The sequence below is a fragment of the Bison bison genome, unplaced genomic scaffold (assembly GCF_000754665.1).
Source record: "Bison bison bison isolate TAMUID 2011002044 unplaced genomic scaffold, Bison_UMD1.0 scf7180017864215, whole genome shotgun sequence".
NCBI lineage: Eukaryota > Metazoa > Chordata > Mammalia > Artiodactyla > Bovidae > Bison > Bison bison.
In genome coordinates this window covers 10,336,654-10,355,574 of record NW_011494787.1, presented here as the reverse complement: position 1 = coordinate 10,355,574, position 18,921 = coordinate 10,336,654, and the positions used below count along the sequence as shown (strand labels likewise).

General features: G+C 38.7%; 1 protein-coding gene across 1 annotated transcript in view; it reads left to right on the top strand.

Annotated features, from left to right (window-relative positions):
* Positions 1-770: 770 nt before the first annotated feature.
* The window catches only part of TMEM39A (transmembrane protein 39A), a 29,175-nt gene continuing 11,024 nt past the window's right edge, over positions 771-18,921 (top strand). The window contains exons 1-4 of the mRNA XM_010845368.1: positions 771-1,089; positions 2,231-2,417; positions 10,394-10,616; positions 14,744-14,827. Coding sequence (XP_010843670.1) covers positions 2,305-2,417; positions 10,394-10,616; positions 14,744-14,827 — 420 coding nt within the window. The 5' untranslated portion in view covers positions 771-1,089; positions 2,231-2,304. The remainder of the gene's footprint in view (positions 1,090-2,230; positions 2,418-10,393; positions 10,617-14,743; positions 14,828-18,921) is intronic.

The following is an 18,921-nucleotide window of genomic DNA, read 5'->3' as shown; positions in this document are numbered from 1 at the left end:
CATTACTTTGCCAACAAAGGTCCATCTAGTCAAGGCTATGGTTTTTCCTGTGGTCATGTATGGATGTGAGAGTTGGACTGTGAAGAAGGCTGAGCACTGAAGAATTGATGCTTTTGAACTGTGGTGTTGGAGAAGACTCTTGACAGTCCCTTGGACTGCAAGGAGATCCAGCCAGTCTATTCTGAAGGTGATCAGCCCTGGGATTTCTTTGGAAGGAATGATGCTAAAGCTGTGACTTCAGTACTTTGGCCGCCTCATGCGAAGAGTTGACTCATTGGAAAAGACTCTGATGCTGGGAGGGATTGGGCGCAGGAGAAGGGGACGACAGAGGATGAGATGGCTGGATGGCATCACTGACTCGATGGACGTGAGTCTGAGTGAACTCTGGGAGTTGGTGTTGGACAGGGAGGCCTGGCGTGCTGCGATTCATGGGGTCGCAAAGAGTCGGACACGACTGAGCGACAGAACTGAACTGAACCTTCCCCATCTGTAAAAAGGGAATTGATGATTTGAACACGGTTGTTACTAGGAGTCCATGAGATAACAGGAAGGACCCTAGCATGCTGTCCGCATATCGTCGGGGCTTGGTGACTTAGGATAAGGGAGGAAATACTGTGCTGAGTGCTGGGTGGGGAAGAAGAGATCGCGAGACCCATGGAGAAGGCGAGTTCCACTGCGCAGGTGCACGCAAAAGTGGTCAGGGTGCTCACTCCCCGGACTCCTGTGTAGTTCCGGGGGCCTGTTTGCCGTTCCTGGGGCGGCCGGCCGTCGCCGAGCTGACGTCATCGGCGTGCGCTGCCACGTCTGCTCAGCTCCGCGGTAATGGAGGCTGAGGATGAGTGCTGACGGGGCTGGCCTCTGCTTGTAGCTTTGGCTCTGGCTCTGACTCTGGTACTGACTCAGGGTCTGGGTCTGGCAGCCCGAAGCCGGGACACCTTTTCTCGACTCTCCTGGAGGGGACAACCCACAGACAAGCAACTGGTTTGCAGCGCCTCAACGTGGGCAGGGAGTTCTGTTGCTTGGGGTCTAGCTGGAAAACCGCCGCCTCCTCCCAGGGATCCCGCCCCGCTGGCCTGGCCTCCTCCATGCGTGAGTATATCCGAGCTGCCGCGCTGTCCGATTGTCCCGGGCCTGCTTCGGCCCTCCAGGTTGCGCGGCGGGGACCGCTTTGTCGTCCCCTCATAGAGGCCAGTCTGTTGAAGTTTGTGTTCTCTCGCTGCCCACCTTCCACCACCCCATCCCCTCGCCTTCTTCCGTCCCAATTTTTTGCTCTACACTTTTCTTTTCCTTTGCTCGTCAATTGAGCAAGGACCAGCTGCCCTTACATCCAATGGTTTGAATGCTTTGTCTCACTTGACGTTTGTTAGTCTGCAGCCGAGAGCTGTTAGGAATAGGGAACAGAATATCTGCTGTAACGTTTTGAAAACCAGGGTTTTTCCATGGTGTCATTCTTCAGTTTTTAAGTTGTATTGTTCAGGAAGCAGATTTCTTGGTATTCATATTGACAGAACCATAATTTTTCCATAGATTAATGAAGGCACAGTTTCTTTTTATTGAGGGTCTTTATGTATTACTTTTAATCCTGCAGTTTCAGTAATTTCTAAACGATTTTACATCAGTTTTTCTGGAGTGGTCATCCCCTTGATCTCTTTACAGTATTTTCACTCTAACATATGGAGATAGCACTTGAACAGGTTTACTTTTAAAGAGTTAAAGGACCTTCTGATGTACTTTAACCCATCTTTGTCAGTTCTGACAACTGCCTCTGTAGGACAAGGAGTGCTTTTTTGTGTGATGAGGAAACAGACTCAGAGGTTAAATGCCTCAGAGTCAGATAACAAATGATACAGCTGATCTCAGAATCTAGATCTCCTGATAACAAAACCTAACATTTTGGACAGTGCTGATTCTCTTGTATTTCAAGGGGCTTACTGTCTGTATTGAAACTGTATATATTCAGTGTTTCTTGTAAACTGATGGTAAAATCTTTCATGTAGAAGAAGTCTACTGATGAAAGACACAAATGTGACTTCCCTAATGCTGAACAAAGCTTAGGACTTAGGCTTCTGACCCACTGTAGTCTTGAGTAGTCCTTTCATTAGAATGAAGTCAGCGATAGACATTGGGAGCATTCTTTTACAAGGTCTGCTTACTCAGTTTTTCTGGTTGTTTTGTTACATTGCTACTTTAAAGATAGCAAACTGATATTTAAATGTCTCTTTTTGTTCAGCGTTGAAACAGGCTGACAACCATTAACCTGGGTTGCAACTATAGGTGGCACTGGAAGCAGACTGGTTCCCGGACATGCCCGGTGGAAGGAGGGGCCCTAGTCGGCAGCAGCTAAGCCGTTCAGCTTTACCTTCTTTACAGACTTTGGTTGGAGGGGGCTGTGGCAATGGAACAGGCCTGAGGAACAGGTAAAGAAGAAATAAGACAATTTGTAATATTCTATGATTAGTAAGGCTGATACAGAAGTCATCATACTATTCAGATATTTGCTTATCAGGATTATTTTTTAACACTGAAGTAGAAACCCTGACCCTAAAAACTGGAAGCTGAGTATTTCAGAATACTTTGGAGGTAGAAAGTTGTGATGCCCACAAAATAAAAAAAGGCTGATTCATACTTACGGCCAATAATCCAAATTCTAGTTGTCACCTTTTATTTAGCTATTAAAAGAAGGTAGAAGTGAATTACAGTTCAAGATGAACGTGATGGTTTACTTTCTAGGGTTCTTTTTCAAGAAGGGCAAATTAAAGCTATTGGTTAACATGAGATTCTAAAATTGTCATATCCCATCAGGGGTCTTAAAAATTACTTTGTTCAAAAAGTTGAAATGAATAAACTTATCAGCTCTAGCCTAAACATCTTAAGATTTGTGTTATATTGCATGAGAATAAAGAATTTGATTTTCTTAATGGAAATTTATCTCTGTTCCTAATTTTCAAAAATTAGAATGAATTATTTTTTAAATTATCCTGAATAATTTATCAGGAGGTTTGATCATGTCGCAGTAGAAAGAGATGGTTTTTACTAGATTGTTTGGTCAAGATAATTTTTTTTTTCCTATTTCCTATCTGAATAGTGTTTTCTCTGGCCTGGATTCTAATGTTCACAGCTAGCAGTTGGTACTACTCTTGTCTTTTTAGGCTCTCCTGATGTTATTTGTTTACCTCTTTCTTTCTGACCTTCCACCCCAAGCTCTACTCAGTCTTCAGAGTCAGTTCTGATCTTGTCATTTCAGTGGGGCTCTCCCTGAAGTTCCAGTTTGAAGGGATTTTTCCAGTCTCTGATTCTCATTAATTTTCAATCCAAATTTTGTATCTACATATGTAGACATAGTACTTGTAATTTATTCTAGAGTAATACTTTTACTCTCCTGTTCTTGTGGATTTCCTCATTTTAAAAATGATAATACTTTCTGTTTCATAAATACTTTCTGCTTGGAAATAAATGTAGTAAATTGCAGTAACTTTTAAAAACTTTACTCTGAATTTTCCAAAACTTCTACAAATAACACATTTTTTTTTAAATGAAGAAAAATTTAAAAATGAGGATATGTGAAAATGCTCTTAAGGAAAGGTGCTCTCAACATAGAGGTTGAGATGAAGCATGTTTCCTATTTGAAGTTCATGGCTTAATTTTACTAATATATACTGACTACTTATTTAGTGATTCAGTGCTTTCAAATTGCCATAGAAAATTATAGCTGTGCCTATCTTGGCTTTCAAGGTTTTTGTTATGATTGCCTTGATTCTCATTTAACATATTTCTTTAGCAATTAATTGGAATGGTGGGGAGAAGGACTTATTTTTCAACAGATTAGAATAAAGTGAAAAATAACAATTGCTCAGGGTTTGAAGTCACTGAAACTGTTACTGAGGGATTATGTTGTGACATTTTTACCTAAAGGGGTTATTTTGGAAGAAGACAGTTCTGTGTTTCTTTTTCTTTTTTCCCCGTGATTTTATGTATTTATTATTTTTAATTGAAGGATAGTTGCTTTATAGAATTTTGTTGTTTTCTGCCAAATATCAACATAAATCAGCCATAGGTATACATGTGTCCCCTCTCTTTTGAACCTCTCTCCCACTCCCTCCCTGTCCCACCCCTCTAGGTTGATACAGAGCCCCTGTTTGAGTTCCCTGAGTCACAAAGCAAATTCCCATTGGCTATCTGTTTTACAGATGGTAATGTAAGTTTCCATGTTACTCTCCCATACATCTTACCCTCTCCTTCCTCCCTCTTGCTCCCCATGTCCATAAGTCTGTTCTCTGTTTCTCATTGCTGCCCTGCAAATAAATTCATTGGTACTATCTTTCTAGATTCCATATAAATGCATTTATATATCATATTTATCTTTCTCTTTCTGATTTAGTGTGTTTGTTTCTCGATGGGTAAGCAGCAGCCTGGAATAGGTTGTTTTATAAGACATGGGGAAAGGGTATAAAAAGTGTGGCTAAAACCAGTGTTAAATTGCCTAGAATATAGTTTTAGGAGGTGTGTTTCTAAAGAAAAGCAATGTCCACATGTGGAGAACTCATTTCTGGAGTGTCTGTATTGAGGAGAGAAATAAGTAATTGCTTGAGTTTTGGATGATGTATGTGATTCTGCAAAACAGAGATTAACTGAAAAGAAAACATTTGCCTCGGTTAGATGTTTGTGACTTGTTTGGTGAAATTAAACTTGAGAATGTCAAAGAGCTAGTTTGGGGACACAATCAAAATTGGAATCCATCCTATCCTGCTTTCCACCTGTGGGGAGCAGTAATTTGTTCTTGGGACTATGTGCTAGATGATTGCCTTCTAAAGAAGGAGAATATACTGTGAACGCAAGTTTTCTAGAGAGCTTTTAGTTGAGGGAGAGTCTTACTTGAGAAGGACTAAGAGTGGTTTTGTTTTGTTCTTGCATACTTAGTTAATATCACCTGAGCATGTTCAAATGGTCACTGCTTTCTCTGTCCCTTTTAGTTCTTTTTTATTCCTTTAAATTTTTCTTGACTTATCCATTTTCTTACCTAAAATCTGCTGCTTGCTAGCTCCATAAAGGCTAGTCTTAGGTCTGCTGTGTTAACTCTTTCCTGCGTACAAGGACAAAACAGAGTTCAGCATAATTCATATTATTTGCACAGACAGTGTAGGGACAGTAAGCCACTCTTATTATTTAGAGAAACTTTTGTGTCAGTGGAGGAAACTGTTTACCAGTCAAGTTCCCAGATGCCAGCCTCGTAGCCAGTCCTTTCTACAAATTGTTACGCTGAACATCTGCTTTCCTCTCGAGTTTGGAATTTTGATAGTGCTAGCTAAAGAGTGTTTATGAGGTGAGGCTGGCCTTCAGTAAAAACGCTGCTTGCTTAGTAGTGAACCTCCCTGGTAGAGGGACTTTACACATGTTGTCATAACTAGTTGCTAAACTAATTAAGGGCATTCTGTAGGACTCCATTGAGAAACCCTTGTAAGTTTGCACCTGGTTTCCTCAAGACTTGGCTTGTTACCTTTTCCATCTGCTGGTTTTGATTTGTATCCTTCTGCTGTTACAAATTGTAGCTGTGAACACAACTACATGCCCCTTCCTCTGAGTACTCCTGGCAGATCATCAGCGTAGGCATGATTGTTGGGACTGCAGCCCTGTTTCAAAGAGAATATTCAGTGTTAGCATTGAGAAAATTTTTTTAAAGAGAATCTTTTCCAACCCTTGTATTATAGATGAAGAGAACGAGGCTTAGGGATGTCAAGTTATTGTCTCAAAAACCACAAATGGGGGACTTCCCTAGTGGTCCAGTGGTTAAAAATCTGCCTTCCAAAGCAGAGGACATGGGTTCGATCCCTGGTCAGGGAACTGAGATCCCATGTACCCCAGGGCAACTAAGCACGCACACTTCAACAAAGACCCAGCATAGCCAAAAACAAACAAACAAAAACAACAAAAAACCCACAACTGGTTAAGGGGAAATCTGGGACTGGAACTCTCCCACATTGTATCTCAAACCTTTGTGTCACTTTGCTTTTCTTGAATCTATTTTATATTCTTTCAGAGGAACAATGCTTTTAACTTAAGTGATTTCTCTCTAAAGTTTCTCAAATTTTTCTGTAATTAATTTTCTGAGATGTATTGACTAAGTCTGTTTATTTTAGCTCTTTTTTGTTTGTTTTTGGTTTTAAAATGCTTTGATCATATATCCCCTCAAATTTTCAATGTATGAAAATACTTTCCTCTTTCCCTCTGATGTTCTGGATCACTTTATTTGATGTTTGTCTTTCTGTCTCTTGGCTTGAAGTATAATAGCCAAGGTTGTATAGGATATCACAAATACAGATCTTTAAGAAAAAGTTTTTTTAACTGACAAAGCAAAAGACTTTACTGGGAAGGGGCACCCAGGTGGAGAGCAGCAAGGTAAGGAAAGCCTGGAGAACTGCTGTGCCACGTGGCTTGCAGTCTCAGGTGTTACGGGTAATAGGGTTAGCTTTCCAAGTTGTCTCTGGCCAGTCACCTTGCTTTGCCCATATTTGGTCTGACTCAGGGTACTTCCTGGTGGCACGCTCCATCTTTCAGCCAAGGTGGATTCTAGCATGAAGGTTTCTGGGAGGTTAGAGGACATATTATGGGCTGGCATCTCCTTCCTCCTTTCGGCCCTTCCCAAATTCTTCCAGTTGGTTTTCAGCAGCAGCATCATTTTCCTTATTGGGATTTCCTGTTATGAGACAACTCATGCAAGCAGTTATTATTATGCCAAGGTGGGTGGTTTTGGTCAATGGTTCCCTAACATCTTGATTTCTGATTACAAGTGGCTTACTGCCCAGCAGGGGAGAGAATATGTCAGTGTTAAATGTGATAAGGGAACTGGGGACCAAATTTTACTGGGCATTCAGACGAGTGGCACTTCTCCAAATAGAGGGGAGAAGGATTGAGTGAATCCTTTTTTTAAAAAAATTCTATTGGAGAGTAGTTGATTTACAACGTTGTGTTAATTTCTGCTATATAGCAAAGTGAATCAGTTATATATACACATATATCCACTCCATAACCATATAGATCGTTATAGAGTATTGAGTAGAGTTTCCAGTGGTGTACAGTTGGTCCTTATTAGTTGTTTCTTTTATAAATAGTAGTGTGTATATGTCAATCTTAATTTCCCAGTTCATCCCTCCCCTCCACTTCCCCCTGATAACCATAAGTTTGTTTTCTACATCTGTGGTTTTATTTCTCTTTTGTAAATAAGTTCATTTATAGCTTTTTTAAGATTTCACATATAAGCTCTCTGTCATACAATACTTGTCTTTCTCTGTCTGACTTAATGACTATGATGATCTCTGGGTCTGTTCATGTTGTTGCAAATAGCATTATTTCATTTTCTGTTTTTGTGGCTGAGGAATATCCCATGGTATTTATGTACTACATCTTCTTTATCCATTCCTCTGTCGATGGGCATTTAATTGCTTCCATGTCTTGGCTGTTGTAAATGGTGCTGCACTGAACAGTGGGATGCTTGTGTCTTTTTGGATTATGGTTTTCTCTGGATGTATGTCCTGGAGTGGGATTGCTGGATCATATGGTAGTTTCACACATATAGATCTTTTGTGCTTTGTTTTGAATATTTTTCTTGAAGCCCAGAGTGTTAATAACTTTGTTAACGGCAGAAGCACATTAGTCTGCTTTATTTAGGAAAATTCTATGAAAACCATTTTAACTTTTAAATCATAACAAATAGTTTAGCATATACTTTTGACTAAAGAGGAATAGGAAATTTTATTTGTTCTAGAGAATATTTAGCTTGTTCTAGAGTAGAGACTCCTCAGAATTTTTTTCCCATATTTTGTGATTAAATGGAGTGAGGCAATAGAATGGTTGTTGGCATTATTTCTTTCCATTCAAGTCCACCAACTTGAACAACTCCAGAGAGAATCTTTCATGTCCTATTCTTTATGTGTAACACTTCCTGGAGTTGCGTAGTGCTGTGGCCCAGCTCCCAGAACAGATCAGAGGGCACTGGTGTATTAATGATTAATTTATGATTGAGCAGATGAAGTTTTGAGACCTACTGGTAGATCACAACCCAGTCCTTGGTAAGCTTGCTCTATTGCAATGTACTCTGAGATTGAGGGGAAGAAACTTTAAAAATTTTTCCAACCCTCACCCATCCCTGTCCTTCCCTTCTAGATCACTTCCCTTCTAGTTTCTGCCATGGTATTCTTAACTATTCAGAATGGTTCAGAATGAGCAGAGTTTATATTCCCATGAGTCACTTTAAGTGCTGTCAGTGTCACATACTAATGCTAGAATTCTATATTTGGAAATTTTAGAGTAGAATGGTAACAATAATTATTCCCTCTTGAGAATCTTCTTTGGAAATAGCCAAATGAAGCCTCTTTTCCTTGTTCTATTAACATCATAGAACCTTAGATCTCTTACTGTTCACAGGCATACAAATAATGGGAAATTTTATTCTTTAGCCTTATCTTATCATTTTAGATAGTCCAGCTAGTTGTGACCTATAAGAGAGCGTAAAAGAATAAGATAGGAATTAAAATTTCTACATTTTAATCTGTGTTTTGAGAGAGCTCCCTCTTTTTCATGACTGTATTGGTTTACTGTCTTCTCAACCTAAAGGTATATAATTACAGTGAACTAGGAGAAGTACTGTCTCTGTCCTTAAGATTATGATGATAGACAAAAAGATGTATACAAAAAGCTACACAACAGTATGAAAAAATTATGTAATAATTTTTGAAAATTGAACAATTGAAAAGTGCAATAAAGGCATTGTTTAGGTGTAATAGTGGCACGGAGGAGAGATGAATTGATTTTGATAGAGTCAGAGTAATCTTTTAGAGGTTTTGTTTGATTATTTAAAAAGTCTCGAATTTTCTCTAAAAATGTATATGTGAAGGGTTAAGGAAGGTGGTTTTAGAGGACATTGCTGGTAAAAGGAATATTGTGTACAAAGCATATATATGTATATATATATTCACAGATAGCAAATAGCATGGGTAGTGTTTAGGGTGCATGTGGAGGAGTGATAAGAGATGAAACTAGTTTGTTAAGCAGAGAGCCTTATAGGAATAAACATTTTTGGGTGTTATGCTACCAGCAGTAGAGAGCATTGAAGAGTTTTAGGCAAGAGAGTATACTATCAGAATTTCACTTTAGAAAGATGTTTAAAGGCAGGTTGGAGGATTTGGTGAAAATAGACTTGAATTTAGAGGGATTACGACAGTTCAGTTCAGTTCAGTCCAGTCGTGTCCGACTCTTTGCGACCCCATGAATCGCAGCACGCCAGGCCTCCCTGTCCATCACCAGCTCCCGGAGTTCACTCAGACTCAACGTCCATCGAGTCAGTGATGCCATCCAGCCATCTCATCCTCTGTCGTCCCCTTCTCCTCCTGCCCCCAATCCCTCCCAGCATCCAAGTCTTTTCCAATGAGTTAACTCTTCACATGAGGTGGCCAAAGTACTGGAGTTTCAGCTTTAGCATCATTCCTTCCAAAGAAATCCCAGGGCTGATATCCTTCAGAATGGACTGGTTGGATCTCCTTGCAGTCCAAGGGACTGTCAAGAGTCTTCTCCAACACCACAGTTCAAAAGCATCAATTCTTTGGCGCTCAGCTTTCTTCACAGTCCAACTCTCACATCCATACATGACCACTGGAAAAACCATAGCCTTGACTAGACGGACCTTTGTTGGCAAAATAATGTCTCTGCTTTTGAATATGCTATCTAGGTTGGTCATAACTTTCCTCCCAAGGAGTAAGCGTCTTTTAATTTCATGGCTGCAGTCACCATCTCCAGTGATTTTGGAACCCCCCCCCCCAAAAAAATAAATAAAGTCTGACACTGTTTCCACTGTTTCCCCATCCATTTCCTTTGAAGTGATGGGACCAGATGCCGTTACTACAGTAGTTCAGGTGAAAAATGGCAACTCCTTGAACTAAGGCTATGGGTTTAGAGAGGAGAGTGCAATTTGGAAAAAGATTTATGAAGTGGAGTATATATGATTTAGAGAGTGATTTAGAGAAGAAGATTCCTAATATGACTCCCAGGTTTCTGGTTTGGGCAGCTAACTGCGTGGGCCATAGACTATGATCAGGACTTTAGGAAGAGAAACACAGAGATGTCCAGTAGACAGCTTGATGACGTGGATCTAAAATGCAGCAGTGAGCTTTATGGAGAGAAATTTTCGTTTTCAGCATGTAGGAGATAGTGGAAGCCATGACCACGTATTACATGACTGAGAGAGTGTTGTAGAGGGAAAAGAGAAGAGCGAAAGGTCCCAGAGTAGAGTCTTGAGGAAGACCAACAGTTAAAAGTACAGGTGACTAAGGAAGCAGGACTCCTTTGTGCTCTTTGACACTGAAAGGTATCACCATTTGATTTAACTATAGTTTTCTCTTCTCAGGAATGGTAGTGCTATTGGCCTTCCGGTCCCACCTATCACAGCCTTAATCACCCCAGGTCCTGTTCGTCATTGCCAAATTCCTGATTTGCCTGTGGATGGAAGCCTGCTCTTTGAATTTCTCTTTTTCATCTACTTGCTGGTTGCTCTGTTCATTCAGTACATCAACATCTATAAAACAGTGTGGTGGTATCCATATAATCATCCTGCCTCTTGTACTTCATTGGTAAGTCTTAGTAGGCCTCTAAGTTCTTCATGTCACTTAGCCAAGAAACTAGTTGGAAAACTTTCATGTAGAAATTATTTTTCTTGGAATAAAATATTTTTATATTAAAATGCAGATTACTTTCAGAACGTAATATCATAAAATTGTTAAATATCTGGCTTTGGTCCATAACCAGAGATAGGAAAAAAATATAAAGAAAATGTGGAAAACATTTAAGTAATTTATTATAACAGTATCACAAAAAGGTTTTGATGTTTAGCTTTCTCTACATCTAAAGTGGATGTGATCTGTCCCTGATTAGCAGAAAGAGAAAAGAACATGGGGAAACATAAAGGAGAGTGTTTTCATTTAGACCAGGTTCATATCATTTTGACATGTATCTGCTCCTAACTGTAAGAGAAGCTGGACAATATAGCCCCTTAGCTGAGTTCATCATTAACCATGGATGAAATTGGGTTCCGTTATAAAAGTAAACTAGAGGCAAGAACTAGCTATCTCTGCTGAAGTACATCAAAATATATTGTAGGTTTCTACTGCTCTCTTTCCAGTTTTTAGAAACACTGTGGTAATATTCCAGTTCAGGGTAGTCAGGTGACCTGGTAAGTAAGTGGTTGGCAATGGAAGATTTGGATGGATTATAGAGATGTGCTCTAGGAGAAAGACTATTGTCCTGGTAGCTTATATTGTCTGAGACTTCTAAATGATTAGAAAATCTCCCTGGTCTGGTGAACATAGGAAATGTGGACCAAAATATTCAAGACTATATGAGAAGGGAATAAACAATTTTATTTTAAATATTTGTATCACTTGGTTGCTCCTAAAATTAACCGTTAAGAATTTTCTTTCCATATTGATCATCTCTCGGCTTAATACCAGGTGAAGAAAAGTTTAGTTTCTTTATTTTAAGAATTATAATGATTTAGTGTCAAATAATTGCTTTTTTAAAAATAGGGTTTTGTTTTCTACCTGGATTATGAGTTTATTGAGTATAGGAACCCTACTTCATTCATCCTTCTTTGGCCATGATGTTACAGAATGAGAAGGTTGGATTAGATGATCTTAAGGCTTCTTCCACTATGTAGTTCTATAATCTAAATACCTGTATTGTAACAGTGACATTGGCAGATACTTATTAATATATTTACTATGCTATTTGCATAGTTTATTATTATTATTATATAGTGTATTATTATCTCATTTATTCCTTCTAAAAACAAGTAGGTATTACTCTATGATTCCCATTTTATAAGTGAGAAATATGAGACCTAGAGATTATGAAACTGGCTTAAAATCACATGTGATCAAGTGAATACTCAAATCCAGACCTATCTGCTATGCTCTACTCCCTGTATTTATTCTTAATTTACTCCATGAGTACCGTTGGTTAGTTCATTATACTGTTTCCACTTTGACATCCTATGGAAACTTGTCGCTTACTGAATTTTCAGGTTAATCACAGAACTCTTCCCCGTCAACTTCTGACAACTTCCCAGTCAATTTCTGACAAGAGTTCTTGTAAAAGTCCATTACAAATGTTGCCTTGAAATGAAGGGAGCCAGTGCTCCTGTTATAATTGGGAAGCTGCTGACTCTAGAATTATGCTTACTTTGCTGTGACTCATACCACCAAAAGTGGGTGCCTTTTACCCTGCCCCTCTCCCCACTTCACTCAGTTTATGTGGTGCCTTGTGGCTGGCAGATATTAAATCTAGTAAGTTCAGTTACAAGAAAGTTTGGGCATGTAGTTTTTAGCTTTCCAGTCTCTACAGTAGAGGAAGGCACACTTAAAGGAGAGTGTCATGTGAGCTGGCTAACTTATCTGTCACATATGATCCTTGATCACACAAAGCTTAAAATTTAACTGTGGAACTATAAGTAGCATATGTAGAATAGCAAATAAGAGTTAGCTCATGAATCTGGGGCCTGCATCAGTGAACTGTTAAAGATGAATGGGCTGCCAGAGATCTGATTCCTTGACTGGGACGCTCACCATGGGATTTACATTTCAGCTAGTGATTTGTCTCTTTTAAGCTTTCTTCCATTAGGCATGCCTGACTCAGACGCTTGTCAGATTTACATGTTAGGTTTTCTTTTTTCCTTTTCAAGATCTTAGTAATTATCAGAAAGAAAATGTGGGCACCTGAATATGTAAAATATCATTCTAACTATCAAACAATTATATGAGTTAGTCTTAACCCTAAGAAAAATACAAGCTAGTAGTAATATAGGAAATTATTCAGAATATTCAGGAGTGGAGTGCTCTGATTAATCAAATATTCTGGTTTATAAAGGTTAACCAAACATAAATTACTATTTTTCAATGATTTAGAATATAAATGTGTTTAACAATGAAATACCTTAGGCACTTAAATTTTTTTTATATAAAAAATGTCTTAGATTGACTGGTGATACATATAAATAAGACCCCCAGACATTAGCTAGGGGATGTAGTGAATTTTCTTGCATTATTTTAAAGAAATAGGGTAAGCATGGAGGAGTCTCAAGGGGGAAAAAATAATTGTTAGGATGTAAACACTTCCCTGGTGACTCAGACAGTAAAGCGTCTGCCTACAATGCGGGAGACCTGGGTTCTATCCCTGGGTCGGGAAGATCTTCTGGAAAAGGAAATGGCAATCCACTCCAGTACTCTTGCCTGGAAAATCCCATGGATGGAGAAGCCTGGTAGGCTACAGTCCATGGGGTTGCAAAGAATCAGACACGACTGAGCGACTTCACTTTTTTTTCTTTCTAAACACTTAGAGAAAAGGAAATAGTCTGAGAAGCAGTAAGCCATTCATTCTCTTGGTATTCTGACTGCTTTACCTTTAAAATGTATCCCAGATCTGGCAACTCCCAATTGCTGCTGACCCTGTTTGAGTGATCATGTTTTCTCACCTGAATTTAAAGCAATAGCTTCTTTACTGATCTTTCCCCAATACAATATATTTTCCACACAGCAATCAGCATGAGAATGTAAAAATACAAATAGAATCATGGCACCTTTTGCCTAAAACACTCCTATAACTACCCCTTAGGGGAAAAAAAGTAAACTCAGTCTTTATTGCTCATTACCTCATTTGAGCCTTCTTGCTGATTTTGAGACATACCAGGCATATATTTTCCTGCCTTAGAGCTATGTGATTACTTTTCATTGGCTGGAGTGCTCAGCACCTGATCTTCTCTTGGCTGGTGCGTTTTTGTCATTGAGCTGTCAGCCTAAATGCCGCCTTCAGCCAAATGCTGCCGTCTTAGAGATAACCTTCCTAATCACCAGTTTAAATTGGTTCTACACTTCCCTTCCTAGTCATTACTGTTTTTTTTCTTACCAGCAGCATAATTGTTTGAAATGCTTTTGCTTGTTAGCTTGTTTATTGTTATTGCCTTTCCCTCTTAAGCAAACTGGGTGCCCAGCTCATATTTATTGAATGAGTTGAGAAATTCTGGAAGGAGAACTGTAGAAACTTAGAGACCTTTTGATCATCAAAATTAAAATATATCCTATTTTTTTTGCCACTAATGACTTTTTATTTTATTATTACAGTTAAATATACAGACTTAGAACTAGAAGGAGCCATACATAGCATCTAGGTAATGCTGTCATTTTACAGGAAGAAGAGATCAACATAAGACATGTTTCAGAATCAAGTTAAGGGAAAAGACTGAATGTGTTGATATATCAGTGAGTTAGGGAGTTTAGGTTAATAGATGCCCAGTTAGATTAATTTAAGTTTTCTTAAAGAGAGACCAACCACAGTAGCTCTTAGAGACTGGAAATTTAAATTTGACACTCATTATAAGTATGGCATTTTAGATAAATTATTCTTGTCATAATTCTGCAGGTTGGTACTTATTAACCCAAAACTGCAGTCTTTTCCTTTTAATACAGTAAACTTTCAAGAACAGAGAAGATTACATTCCAGATAGTTTAAAATAGTGTTTTAAAAATTAAAGCAACTTGTCATGAAAGAAGGAGAAGGTAGGTAGTCTCTTTAAAGTCTCCCAAATTCCTGTGGTCTGTAAATGTAAGGTGATATAAGAAGACCTTTTGAGGGGGCAAGCTTCTTCATGTGGTAGTTAAAACTGGATATCCATATTTCTTTCTGATGTAGTTATTTGTTTCTCTTACAGAATTTTCATCTCATTGATTACCACCTGGCAGCATTCATCACAGTGATGCTTGCAAGGAGGCTTGTATGGGCTCTCATCTCAGAGGTAACAGCTCATTCATTGTATTCTATCACTTGTAGCTAGAGCTAGTCACTAGGATGTGTTCAGGTTGAAAATGTGAAGTGTCAAAGTATAATTTAAATGCTGTTATAAATAATTTCTTTACTCTCACATGAACTGTGCCAGTTTTTTTAAAAAGGTTTTCTCATAATATATTCAAAATTCAAGTGTGATATACTAATTCAGCTGTTAGAAATTCTATTTGTCCAGTAGGAGCTTAATTCTAGCTTCTGAGTCCTTCAGTATAATCTTTCTAATTTTGATAGTTATGGTAAAAATAGGATGGATTTTAGGTAACTGTTACTAGGGAAAGTTGCATCTAAAACAGTGATTCAAGTAACATTCACTTGGAATTATTTATATACCATTTGTGGAGTTGCTAGCAAGAGACATTTGAGTTTATTAAAACTTAGAATTTTTAAAAGACAGCATCCACATTTGCATAGGACTAATCCTGAAGATTAGAACCTAATTAATTAAAAAGACCATGTTAACATTAATATGATCTTTTTATGAAATGGCCATTGTTAAAATAATTTTTTTATACTTGTAAACCCCAGTGAAGAAGATAAATGTGTATTTTAAAATTTATCTTGTGCCCTGTGCTGCTGCTGCTAAGTCACTTCAGTCATATCCGACTCTGTGTGACCCCATAGACGGCAGCCCACCAGGCTCCCCTGTCCCTGGGATTCTCCAGGCAAGAACACTGGAGTGGGTTGCCATTTTGTGCCCTATAAATGAATACAAAAACAAAAAATGTTAACTTAGCTAAAATGGCTAATAATTTGTTTTTAGCTGTGAAATTTTGAATAAATCATTGCTATAATCACAGCTAACTTAGGGTCAACTCTTTTCTTCTAAAACATACATGGGAAGTCTGTGTCTGCAGGCTCTGATTTTCAGGACCCTTATTTCTGTGAGCACAGAATAATTGCAGATAATTAAGTCATAATCTGAAAGCTATTTGAAGTTAACTTTAAAATATTGATAGTAAGAGTGCAGGTTTTTCACGGTGGGAAAGGCTATCTATGATTTTTTAATCCCAAGGTCTTTATTTAGGTCATGAAATTAGGTTCTTGCTTTTGGATATTTGAGAAAGTCTCTTCTTTCTTTAGAGAAACTCAGTGGGATTTTATGTTTACACCTGTTAAAAGAGGCAAGGATTGATTTTGTTTCATCTTTTTCGGTTACTTAGAAATGGTGCTTGTGTATGTCAGATTAGTATGTAAACCCTTCTAGTTAGTGTGTAAGCTCTTCATAAATAGAGATTTCTTCTTTGGAGCTACAAGGGCTATACCTTGAAAAACTCTATTGTTTCTTTTACTTAAGAATAGTTTTAACAGCTTTTGCACAACTTCAGAGAGTTTACTGTTGTTTAGTCACTAAGTAGTGTCCAGCTGTTTGTGACCTCATGGATTGCAGCACTCCAGGCTTCCCTGCCCTTCACTATCCCCTGGAGCTTGCTCAAACACGTATCCATTGTGTCGGTCCTGCCACCCAACCGTCTCGTCCTCCGTTGCCCCGTCTCCTCTTGCCCTCAGTCTTTCCTGGCATTAGAGTCTTTTTCATTGAGGAGGCTCTTTGCATAAGTTGGCCATAGTATTGGAGGTTTACTTTCTGCATCAGTCCTTCCAATGAATATTTAGGGTTGATTTCCTTTAGGATTGACTGGTTTGTTCTCCTTCCAGTCCATGGGACTCTCAAGAGTCTTCTCCAGGAGCACAGTTCGAAAGCATCAATTCTTTGGCGCTCAGCCTTTTTTATGGTCCAGCTCTCACATCCATGCATTGACCACTGGAAAAACCATAGCTTTGACTATGTGGACCTTTATTAGCAAAGTGATATCTCTGCTTTTTAATACGCTGTCTAGATTGGTCATAGCTTTCCTTCCAAGGAAAAAAAATTTCATGGGTGAAGTCACCTTCTGCAGTGATTTTGGAGCCCCCCAAAATTAAATCTGTCAGTGCTTCCTCTTTTCCCCCATCTATTTGCCCTGAAGTAATGGGACCAGATGCCAAGATCTTGGTTTTTTGAATGTTGAGTTTTAAGCCAGCCTCTTCACTCTCCTCTTTCACCCTCATCAGGAGGTTCTTTAGTTCCTCTTCACTTTCCGCCGTTAGAGTGGTATTATTTGCATATCTGAGGTTGTTGGTCTTCCTCCCGTCAATCTTGATTCCAGCTTGTGCTTCATCTAGCCCAGAATTTTGTATGATGTACTCTGCATAGAAGTTAAATAAGCAAGGTGGCAATATACAGCCTTGACAAGCTCCTTTCTCAGTTTTGAACCAGTCTGTTGTTCCATGTCTGGTTCTAATTGTTGCTTCTTGACCTGCATGCAGGTTTCTCAGGAGACAGGTAAGATGGTCTGGTATTTCCACCTCTAAAGAATTTTCCACAGTTTGTTATGATCCACACGGTTAAAGTCTTCAGAGTAATTGATGAAGCACAAGTAGATGTTTTTCTGGAATTCACTTGCTTTTTCTATGATCCAGTGGATGTTGGCAATTTGATCTCTGGTTCCTCTGCCTTTTCTAAAACCAGCTTGTATATCTGGAAGTTCTCAGTTCATGTACTGTTGAAGCCTAGCTTGAAGGATTTTGAGCATTACCTTGCTAGCATGTGAAACTAACACAGTTGTACAGTACTTTGAACATTCTTTGGCATTGCCCTTCTTTGAGATTGGAATAAAAACTGAACTTTTCCAGTCCTGTGGCCACTGCTAAGTTTTCCAAATATGTTGACATATTGAGTGCAGCACTTTATCAGCATCATCTTTTAGGATTTGAAATCACTCCACTGGAATTCCATCACCTCCACTAGCTTTGTGGTTAAGAGCTTGGACTCTGAAATATGGCAGAAATTATAAATACATTCAGGTTCTGCTGCTGTGGTGACACTAGGCAGAAACAGCCTTTTTGTTGTTGTTGTTAACTAACCCTAAACATTTAAGAGTGGAGGCACTGAAGTAATTCCAGTTGCTTAAATGCCTTCTCTTATCTTTGACACATGAGGTACACTGGCATGAAGTATGTATCGGGAATAATACGCAACTATTTGCCATGCTATTACTGAGAACACGTTGCGCCTACTTCACAGTTTTGAGGCTCAGGCAGTAGTATTAATTAACTGCTTTTATGCTTTTATAAGTAACTACACAAACAGCATATATTGTGTGTATATTATTTATGCTGTGTATTGATAGCATGTTGGGTGAACTAAGAAATGCATGCATAGGAGGTACCTGGAAAACTCCTCCTTTTCCACGTGCTATTGACTCCAGACAGTTGTTTTTCTGAGTTCTGACATTGCTGTTCCAGAGCTTATAAGAATCTGTTTTTCCCCTGCATTTCACTCATTCCCTCCTTCCTGGTTCAATTTGTAAGAAAATGACATTGCAGAGCCTCATGTTTAGACAACTATGGTTTCTTACTATATTTAATCAGTTTTAAAGATTCAAGATTAAAGAAGAGTATTTGAACAGCTGTGATGTGAAGATCTAGAAGTAAGGACCATGCGTTATTTTCATGTTTGCTAAAGTAAAAAAAAAAACATCAAACCTTCTATTTATATAGGGATTTGTCAAAGAAGATCTCATTACTTTTTGAAGTTTCCATAATTTATTAAACATAAATTCAGCAAGCATATTGGGGGGAAGATTCAAAGAAAAATAGAAACACTGTTGCTGCTGTTGAGGCTATTGTCTAGTCTGGAGTCAAACTAGTGGCTCACTATTTTTATGTATATAAAAATCACTTGGTGGGTTGTTAAAATACAGGTTCCCTCACTTGTGAGTTTGTTCCCTATACCTGATGATGAAAGCAAGTAGGAATTTGCATGTACAGTGAGCAGCCCCAGTGATTCTGATGAGTGTGGTTAATGGAACATACTTTGAGAAGCCCCAATGTAAATAAATTAGACAATTTCATAAGAAATTGTGTGGAGGTCTGTGTGAGGCACTATGGGAATGTAAGGAGGAAACAGCTAACTGCCTGGAGTGATCTGAACCTTCAAGAAAGAGGAAAATAAAGCGAGACGGGCAGTTTTTCTCCTTTCCTTCCTTCACCGCCCCCCCCCCCCCC